The sequence below is a fragment of the Acanthisitta chloris genome, unplaced genomic scaffold (assembly GCF_000695815.1).
Source record: "Acanthisitta chloris isolate BGI_N310 unplaced genomic scaffold, ASM69581v1 scaffold2648, whole genome shotgun sequence".
NCBI classification, from domain to species: Eukaryota; Metazoa; Chordata; class Aves; order Passeriformes; family Acanthisittidae; genus Acanthisitta; species Acanthisitta chloris.
In genome coordinates, this window is record NW_008686306.1 from 32,577 (window position 1) to 43,263 (window position 10,687).

Genomic DNA, 10,687 nt, shown 5'->3' on the forward strand with positions numbered 1-10,687 from the left:
CCCCACATCCCACCGAGGCATCTCCAGGGCTGGAGCCCTCACCTTGCTGTGGAGAAAACCAACATTTTCAGCCTGATTTTTCCTTTCCCCAACCTGCTGCTCAGTCAGGTTGGGCATGATGGAAATCCCCCCGAGTTCTGGTACCTGTGGGTGTTTGGGTCTCTTTATGTTCCTGGTTAAATGATAACCAGTTTTATAGGTGTTATCTGAGAGCTCCCGAGGCACTGCCCGCGTGGGATTTTACAATGGGCTATAAACACACTGATAAAGGAACCAAAACTGCAGGCAGGGGGAGATGGGATGGGCACGGAATGGGAGCCTGGTTGACATCCAGGGGGTTCATCCATCAAGGAAATCACCCAGATACCATGAGGCTTAATCATCCTATTCTATGGTCCCATACTATGACGAAAAACAACACCCCAGGAGCACCATCCTCTGGGGAATCCACAACATTTTGGAGTATTTCCCCTTAAAGGCTGCTTGAAATAAGCCGTTCCTCGACAAGGCCAGGTGCTTCCAGCCCTTGGAGAGGCCAAGGTGAGCTCTTGTCATCCTCAGTCACCTTGGGGTGACACAGCTCCCACCAGCACAGGGCTGTGAGCAGAGCTCGGAGCACTCACTCCCTGCCTTTCCCATCACCCTTTTCCTCTGAATTTACAAGCAAAATTAAACCCAAAACGCTGCTTTTGGAACACCAGAGAGCTGTGACAGTGCCTTGTGCTGGCTCAGCCTCCAAAACCAATTTCACCCTTCAGAGAACCAGACCCAACCCAGACTTTCTCCACCACTGAGCAGCACACAGGGAACCAGCACTGAAATCCATCACACTTGGCTGTACAAAGAGCATCAGCCTCTGCTCACCCCCAGTGAGCATCACCACAACACTCAGCACGTACACACACCCCACCTTGGCCTGGTTTGGGGCTCAACAAGACGAGTTTCCTTCATCCAAGCCAACACCAAAGCCCACCAACCCCGTGATAACAGATCATAGAATCAGTTAGGTTAGAAGGGACCACAGTGGCTCATCTGGTCCAACCAACCATCCCACTAGATTTGATCAGCACAACCACAACCCCCATCCTACTTCCATGGATTGCAGCACATTGGCCACATCCTTCTTTGTTTGCTGGTTTGGATTTTACCTTTCTGTCAGTATTTCTGCCCCTTGGACACAGGTCAGTACCAGCTCCTTGGCCATGGGCACAGAGAGGTCTCAGGCTCTCCTGGGACATACCTTTTTATACCCAAGCTGGTGTGTGGCTGGCTTAAGACCTGTTTTTAGCAGCCACCCCACCTTGGACTGTTTTGGAGATCAAGAAGGCAACTTTCCATCATCCAAGCCAACACCAAAGCCCACCAACCCCCCCTACAATAAACCATCCCGTTAGATTTAATCACAGCACAGCCACAACCCCCATCCTCCTTCCATGGATTGCAGCACATTGGCCACATCCTTCTTTGTTTGCTGGTTTAGTTTTTACCTTTCCATCAGTATTTCTGCCCCTTTAGACACAGGTCAAGACCAGCTCCTTGGCCACGCACATGGAGGGTTCTCAGGCTCTCCTGGGAGGTGCCTTTTTATACCCAAGCTGGTGTGTGACTAAGTCCTATTTTTAGCAGCCACTCAGGTTGGAGAGTCCAGTGTTTCCGCCTGGGATCCCAGTTATCACCACCCTCGTGGCGGAAAGTGGGTGTGGGTTTCAGTGGAGGAGAAAACAAGTTCCTTATGACAAGTAGCAGCAAAACAGCCTCAAAATCACCTGTCACCTGGTGTCAGCGCTGGCCTTTGAGACCAGCTATCTGAGGCAGCTGCTTTGGGTTTGGTTGGTTTGTTGTTTTGCACTGGATGTGATGCCCTTATATGGGCTTTCCTGGGTGGTTTTGGTCAGGGGAAGTCATCACTTTCTCAGACAAATGTGGTTTCAGTGCAGGAAGCAGATTATCCTGCTCACATTCCAGGAGCTCCCAGGATGCTGCTGTGGGATCACAGCAATTCTGGCATGTGGTGCTGTCAGGTTGTTGCCTAACACTGGGCATGGCTGAGCTGCAGCATCCTTGATACCAACCCTGGGGTCCTTCACACAGCCCCTAAACCTGCTCCCAACCCAAATCCTTCACACCCTGTGGCTCCCACTCAGCCCAAGGACAGAGCATCTCCCACCAGACACATCTGTACACCACCTTTAATCTAATGGCTGCACTCCATCATCTTAGAGGTTTCCTCCAACCTTGATGACTCTATGAATCTGCCCCTGGGCCAAGCAAATCTTCTCACACCTTTCTTACACCAAAGCCACATTTGGTCCCTGTCCCCACCATGCCCATGGGACTCTCCTGCAGGTGCTGCATCCCCTAAACCATGAACCAGGACCTGCTCATGTCCCAAATCTTCCTCCCACTCAGCCTTGCCCAAGGACAGAGCAGTTCCCACCAGACACATCTGCACATCCAAACACCTTTCATCTAATGGTGGGACTCGATGATCTTAGAGGTTTCCTCCAACCTTGATGACTCTGTGCATCTACCCCTGAGCTAAGCAAACCTTCTCACACCTTTCTCACACCAAAGCTCCGTCTGGTCTCTCTCCCCGCCGTGCCCGTGGGACTCTCCTGCGGGTGCTGCTCTCCATCCTCATCGCGATTTTGCCATCTGATGGCAAAGCTCCGCACTGCACTCGCGGGGACTGTGCCGGGCACGGATGCACTTGCCGGCACGGAGGCATGGGAGAACCCCTTGCTGGGGTTTCCCTTTGCTGGAAAACCCCACGGAATGATTTTCACCCCAGCAGCGCTGCACTAGCTCTGCTTTTCAGCTGGGAAGATGTGCAGCCAAGGTATCTCCTGGATAAAAATGGTCTTTTCCCGATAATGAGTTCAGTCTGGAATCATTTCCTCTCTATAAACCTGTGCCATAATTTCCTATAGCTGATAGAGAGCCAGTCCATGTCTCTCTGTTTCTCCTGAGCCCACACTGATGAATCAGTCTGGTATTGATTAGCAATTCCCTGGCTCAGTTTCTCAGCATCCACATCCCCTGGTAAATAATTAAACCCTCAGTGAGGAGCTCTGTGCTCCTCCCCAGAGTATGACACGTCCTGCCGTAAGCAAGTCGATTCCAGGGGGCGAGAAGGAGCTTCAGAATTGATTTTGTTGGATTGGGTTTTTTTCCCTCTGCAACATCCATAAAGCAAAAAGCCACATCCATTCCAGCCATGGGGCACAGTTTGGCCATCTCCAGTTTGGAGATCATCCAAGGCTGAGTCCAAACCCCATCCCTGCTCATGGAGGACTTCTCATGGTTCCACTGGGAATCAGCATTGAGTTGTGGCACAAAGATATCTGCAGTCTCAGGTCTGAACCATCACAGGGATGCTGAGGGGAGAACCATGACAAGGATGTTGAGGAGAGCACCTGAACCATGATGTGGGTGTTGTGGGGAGAACCTGGACCAGGACAGGGATGTTGAGAGGAGAACTTGGACCATGACAAGGGTGTTGAAGGGAGCACCTGAACCACAATGGGGTTGTTGAGAGGAGCACCTGGACCATAACAAGGATGTTGAGGGGAGAACCTGAACCATGACAGGGATGTTGAGGAGAGCACCTGAATCATGATGTGGGTGTTGAGGGGAGAACCTGGACCATGAGAGGGGTGTTGAGGGCAGCCACTGCTCCCTCCACCAGCCACGGTTTGGATGGACAGCACAGCCAACAAATGGCCTCAGAGAGAACCTCTCAGCCCAGCTGTGCAGCTCCTCTGATCCAGGAGGGTGCTGAGCACCAGCCCCCGAAGCAAATCCTCCTTTCCTCCAGCTCTGGAGCCTGAGTTTAGCTGCTCCCCCAGCAGACAAGCAGTGAGGCAGAGCTGTGCCCCAAACACCACCAGATGTGAGGCTGCTGAAGCATGGGTGATGTCCTCCAGGGAATGAGGCACCTGCAAACCTTTGGCAAGGGCCACATGGGGCACCCAGCTGAGTGCTGCTGCTGCCCCTGAACTCCAGCCATCTCAAAAGTCCCCAAGGGCTATGTGCTGTCCCTCCCCACACCCCCACACCAAACACCTGGCGTGAGCAGCTGTTACTTGGTTGTTTACCAACAGGGATGGGTCCCTGTTCCAGGAAATCAGCTGGTTTGCTGCTCTCCTGCCTCTGTTTATCACAAGGCAAGACATATTGCCCCAGGAAGGACATGAGAGTTCCCTGGGAGTGTGGAGAAAGCTCATCATTGCAACTCATCCTTGTGAAGGTGCTCTTGGGTTGTCACATTCCTAGGTCTCTCCAGCACAGCACAGCACAGAGGAGGGTTGAGGGCTTTGGGCAGCTTCCCAACCAGGAGAGGAAATTCCCAGCCAAGTCCAGAGTGACCTTTAGTCATCGCAGGAAAAGCAGAAGAGAGGTCATATCACACATTCTGTGAGCACAACACAAGCACTAAGGTCACTAACTGTCACCTGCTCCAGCACAACAAACACACAGGTGGAAGCAGTGGAATTCCCAGGAGCCATCAGGGCTGTTTCCAAGGCAAGAAAGGGGAGGGATGTCTTGTTCAGAGGAGATCGGGAAAAATGCACCTATGGGTGTGTATCCCAGGAGCAGCACAGGGCCAGGATGGGACAGTTGCCAAGGAAGGAGTTCTGTTCTCCCACCAAAGCTGTCCCTGAGGGCTGGGCAGGACTTACACTGACCCTGATGGATTTCACCCCAAGAAAGATCTTGGTTTAGTCTTCCCTGGGACTAAAAGCAGCCTTGGGAGGGAAGGATGAGGTCTGGGAGCTTCACTGCACCTTCCTGGGATGGTACATCCCCAGGCTGCAGCTTGGTGAGTGCTGAGTAACCTCCAGCCTCCTCTCCTAGCAGGAATTTTGGTCTCCCTTCATCCTTCAACCAGCAAGAAGTGGGATTTTCAACCTTTCTCAGTCACAGGATTTTATTTCCTCAGTGAAAAGCAATCTGAGAATATTAGTGGGTGTTTCTGTTTGAAACACACTCACTCTGTTCCCTCCAGGTATTCCTGCACCAAACTCAAAGCCAACAAGCATGACTGGGCTTACCTTCATTCCTGGCTTTGTTTCTTTTCACAGTATTTAATCAGCTAATGACAAAAAGCATTACCTGGAGGGAAAGGAGTTAAAGTGATCTCCAGTTTAGGGCAACCACAGAGTTTCAGCAAACTCACACCCTTAATCACAGGAGCAACCCCACAGGAGACAGAGAGATTATAATGTGCACCACATCTGCAGGACAAATGCATCCTTGGCTCAGGGAAATGGCTCATTCCAGAGCAGCAGGTTCACACTTAGGGACACCACTCACTGCAAAGGGAGTTTGGTAGATGCTCAACTCAGAGCACGTGGTCTGGTCTGCTCAGCACATCTTGCTGTAAGAAGAGTGATCTTCACCAGCAAGTTTGGCCCTCAAAGACAAGCATCAGCATCTTCAGAGCAGAAAGATCATATCCCTCTCCACGGAGAGAGACAAGCAGAAGACCAACCCACATGTTCACGTGTGCTTGCAGGGCTGGGGACAGTTTCTGGGTGTGTTTTGATAATGAAGCCCCAGAGATGTCCCAGCTTTGGCTCAGGGCAGGTTTTGAGATCCAGGACCAGCTCTGTGGCCTTCTGTCCAGGAGATGCAGGAGGTGCATTTCCTGGCAGAGCACAAGTCTGATGCACTGAAGTGTCTCCTCCAAAGATTTCCTATGGTGAACCCTCCAGTGGATCTTCTTTCAAATCTTCATGGTCCTCATTCTCCAGCTGCTCCAGTTTGCTGGATTTCTCCTGGACAACCTCCCCAGGAGTCTTCAAAAACCTGCAATACATTTTTTTATGACTTGAAGGGCATGTCCAAAAGACCCAAACCAGGCTGTAAATGCTGGAGCCTTTGCCCTCCACAAGGCCAGGTTGGATGGGACTTGGAGCAACTTGGGCTGGTGGAAGGTGTCCCTGCCCATGGCAGAGGGTGGAACTAGATGATTCTATGATCAGCCAAGCTCTGGAGCTCACCAGAGAGGATCTGCCTTCCCTGGGCTTTGCTGAGGATCCCAAATCTTGCTTGGCACCCAGGAAGCACCATCAGATGGGACCTGGAGCCCAGGCAGAGCCTGGACACAAACCCACTGGGATGCTTTTGCAGGAGAGGATGTTGCTGGATGAAACATCTGCCAGCATCTGGAGCATATCCCCTTCCCATGTCCCATCCACACTGTCCCAAGGCAGCATTTTTCTCTGCTCTGCTCCATCTCACCTGAACAAGAGCTTCTGCCCGGGCTCCTTTTTGATGATGTTGAGTTTGTAGTAATGTCTGAGCGCTCGTGACATCTTCTCATAGGTCATGTTCGTTCGGTTCTGGGGGGAGAAAAGGATTGTGGAGCATTGAGGAGAAGCAAGTGGCAACACCTGGTTTGGGTCTGTGGCAGCAGGACCACACATGGGGCATTCAAGGTGGTTCTTGGGCATTGCAATGTGAGTCTCTAACCCAGACTGGCTTTGGATCCACAGCCACCAAAGTTTGCTTGCCAGGGGATGAGATATTCCCTCTTCAATCACCAGGAGGTTGGCATCTCTCACTAGCCCTGTGCCCACTCTGTCCCCCTTCCCAGTCCCTGTGCCATCAGCTCTGAGGAAACAGCTCTTGCAGGTGACCTGCAGAAGTCCAAGGGTGCCAGATTTATTCTCAACTGCATTTACCTTGTGGTTCCCCCAGAGCTGGGCAAGTCCATTTGGGTTAACCACCCGGAAGACTTTGGCCTCCTTGTCCTCCCACTTGATGTAGGGCTCGTAGCGACTGTCCGAGAGCAGCTGGTACACATATTCCCACAGCAACCTGCAGTCTGAGCATGGGGAATAGAGTCACAGAGCTCCCACTGTGCCCCAGAGAGGTGGATCAGCAACAGCATTGCATGTGTTACCAGTGACAAGAAATACCAAGAGAGCCCAGAGGTGTCACACACACAACTTTTACTGTGAGACCCCAAAACACACAGGCATGGAATAATAAAGGGAAGTGAGACAGATGGACAGACAGGACAAAGGACCAGTTATTTCCCCAAGGAACCAGGCTATACATTCATAATTACCTGCAATTTTCCCATCCACTGGGGCAGACAGGGTGGTAGGAAAGGAGCAGATGGCACCTGCCCTGCAGCAGCTCTCTGAGCTCTGATGGGAGAGGTTCAGCGGCTCCACGTGGCTGAGGAACACAGGCTGCTCTGCACAACCCAGCCAGGAAGGAACCACGACTGAGGCAGCCTCAGCACTGCAGTCTGTCCCTGCAAAATACCCAAACAATCACCCTATGGCTCATCCTGGCAGGTCCCAGGAGATCTCCCAAACAGGAGGGGAGGGACAGCCCAGGGTGGTTATCAGCCTGGGATCAGCTCAGGCAGAGGAGGAAGGTGCTGAGGAAAGCCTGGGGTTTTCCTAAGGCAGGAGCTGCAGAAAGTCCATGAGGATTAGAGGAGATGCCAAGTAGGGGAAGGGTCAGATCCAGCAGGAAAGCTGGAACAGGAAAAGGCACCAGAGCACACACTCTCCCTTGTAAACTATTGTGAGGTTCATTGCCCTACGACTGAAGCCTGTGGAAGAGGTCAGGAAAGCACTCCTAGATCCACCTCCATGCATAGCCAGACACTGATACCAACCTCTCCCCACCCTGAGTCCTATCTGGGACCCCCAAGGCACTAACAAGACTCACTGTCCCCCACCAGCATCACCTGGGGCCTCTCCCCACTCCACTCTTTAGCCCAGAAGCTCCATTTCAGCTCAGCCCCAGCTCCTCAGCCCTCTCCCAGTATGCTGCAGGACTAGTCTCCAGCAGGGCTGTGCCCCTGCCTGGCTCTTACCCTCCCTGCTCCACATCTCAAGCTGCAGATGGACTTCCTAGCATAGCCATGGCCTTGCCTGGTCACCATGGACCTCCCTGGGGCTACCTAGGACTGATTCTGACCAGACATCATCCCTACAAAATTCCCTGGTGACTTGGACTTTGTTGGACCTGGTTGCCTCTCAGGTGATGTGGGATGGGTTCAGCTGGCTGAGCTTCAAACCCCAGCTGTGTGCACCCCACTGTAGGTGAGGACAGGTTCTGCCTGGTGGACATGTGCCATTCTCCATCCTACCTTCCTCTGGGCTCCTGGCTTCTCCAAAGGGGGAGGTCAGCAAGGGGCTGCACACCAGAGCTCTTCTTTGAATCTTGATGAACTGGAGTATTTCATAAAGCACATCACCTGCAGGGAAGGAAAGTCTGCTCAGATGACTTTGGGTAATATTCTCCCCCAGGTTCTGTGCTACAGAGGATGAGGTTGTTCCCCATCCCAAAGCGTTTGCAGTCCAGATGGACTAGAGGAATGAAGAGACTTGTTCTTGTCTCCAGCACCAAAGTGGTGAAGCCTGGTCTGTTGGGACCCATCCAGCCTCTCTCAGCAGTTTGTGCCTGGGTGAGCCTCAGAAACTGGGTCTGACCTGAGCTGGGGGCTCGGTGTCTGAAGTCCTCCTTGGTGAGGATGCACAGAGCTTTGCCATTCATTTCAAACTTGCTTTCGTCACTTGGCCGAAGGGAATATTCCTTCTCAGCCCACCTCAGCCAGTGGATCACGTCATCCTTGCTCCACAGGGAGGGCTGGATTCCTGAAACAGGGGCAACCTCTGAAACAACTCTGTTTCATAGCATGTTTCAGGGTTGGAATGAGCATTAGAGATCATCTAGTCCCAACCCCCTGCCCTGGGCAGAGACACCTCCCAGGTGGCTCTGAGGTTTCCATCCTCAAAACTGCTGAGGAGCAGGGTAGGATTCATCTCCATCACCAAACTTCCCCACTATATTAAGCATTCACAGGTCAAAACACCCCAAAGAGAGCAAATTAACCCTGATGACATCTTGTTCCCCTTGCCAGCAGGGAATGGTCCCTGGGTGGGACACCAAGGCTGTACCCACCATGTCCCACCCTGTGGGAGCTCCTTTTGGAAGCAACATTGACTTGCTCAGGCTCTACTCACTCAGCCTGCCTGGAAGCTTGAAGATGTCCCCAACTCTGCTGGGAGAGTGTCTGTCCTGGGATGGGGTTGGTAATAAGGCTGCCACAACAGCACTGGAGGAGCCAACAGCCACTTTGCCCTGGGGAAAAGAGATCAGATCCATCAGTGGGGGACAATTCCCAGCCCTGGTCCTGCCTTTCCTTTGGAGATGCCTCCACCTGCTTGAGCATTTTCCAACTGGTTTGTCACAGCAGCATGAGATGTTGTCTGCAGCTCCTCCACACTGGCTCTAAGTCCTTCACCAGCCCCAGGATGAGTCTCTGGTTGCCCAAGTCAGTGTTAGTAGCCAGAGATTCCTCTCTTTCTCCAGCTCTTTCCCCTGGCAAAGGAACTTACATCCTTCAGGCTCTGGATGGGGGTTATCCATCCCCACTGCCCCATGACTGCAGGGAAGGAGAAGATGGAGCCAAGACTGGCAGAGCCTGTGCTGGCTCCCAGTTCCTGCAGGATCCTCAGATGCTCATCAAATGCTCAGGGAATTAGGAGAACATTCAGTGTGTTAGAGTTGTGAAAATCAACCTGTCAATAGTGCTTAGATTTTGTCTTAAGAAATACTGTGTAAAGAGGTATCTCTAACTTTATCCCAAACGGTCACTTGGGCATAAGTGGAAATGGCCATCCCATGGTTTAGGGTTCCAGCCATTAAGTTCCAGCCCCTCAGGAATTACTTTTCTCTCTCAGACAGAGCACAGGAGCCAGAAGGGAGCTCAGATCCATCTAGATCTTGACATATTACTGGCAGCCAAGCAGATAATGTTTCTCCTTTAAAATCTATTAATGTGATTCCCAGCAATTTCTCAGCTTCATTCACTGGAAAATTAAGTATTGCTGGCAAATGGCATTTTCTGAAACAGTTCCCAACTCTGAGCTCAGGCAGGTTTTGGAGGTGGTTAGGCAGCCACCCCTGGACTGTGTGTGGGGGTAGAGGAGCTGAGCTCCCCCGAAAATCAAGGGGGGAGAAAATTACACTGGTAAGGGTTGGATACATCTTAAATGTGGGAAGACAGGCTGGGGACAGAGTGGCTGGAGAGCACCAGGCAGAAAGGGACCTTGGAGTTTGGATAGATAGAAAGCTGAACAGGAGCCAGCAGTGTGCTCAGGGGGCCAAGAAGGCCAATGGCATCCTGGGCTGGAGCAGGAACAGTGTGGTCAGCAGGACCAGGGAGGTGATTCTGCCCCTGCACTCGGCACTGCTGAGGCCACACCTTGAATCCTGTGCTCAGTTCTGGGCCCCTCAGCTCAGGAGGGACATTGAGGGGCTGGAGCAGGTCCAGAGAAGAGCAATGAGGCTGGGGAAGGGACTGGAGCACAAGTGCCATGAGGAGAGGCTGAGGGAGCTGGGGGTGTTCAGCCTGGAGAAGAGGAGGCTCAGGGGAGACCTTCTCACCCTCTGCAACTCCCTGACAGGAGGTTGGAGTCAGGTGGGGGTTGGTCTCTTCTCCCAGGCAACCAGCAGCAGGACAAGAGGGCACAGACTCAAGCTCTGCCAGGGGAGGGTTAGGTTGGAGGTTAGGAAGAGATTTTTTTAGGGAGAGAGTGCTCAGGCATTGGAATGTGCTGCCCAGGGAGGTGGTGGATTCACCATCCCTGGAGGTTTTCAAGCTGAGACTGGATGTGGCACTTAGTGCCATGGGCTAGTGACCACGGTAGGG

The 10,687-nt window shown here is 52.4% G+C and overlaps 1 protein-coding gene across 1 annotated transcript; it reads right to left on the reverse strand.

Annotated features, from left to right (window-relative positions):
* Nucleotides 1-5,699: 5,699 nt before the first annotated feature.
* Nucleotides 5,700-9,114, reverse strand: LOC103807328 (transcription factor ETV7-like; the record flags this gene model as incomplete). Its single annotated transcript, XM_009080057.1, has 6 exons — nucleotides 5,700-5,811; nucleotides 6,247-6,347; nucleotides 6,690-6,832; nucleotides 8,120-8,227; nucleotides 8,463-8,627; nucleotides 8,997-9,114. Coding segments are annotated over 6 exons (747 nt in total), but the record flags the coding sequence as incomplete, so codon positions are not given.
* Nucleotides 9,115-10,687: the final 1,573 nt, after the last annotated feature.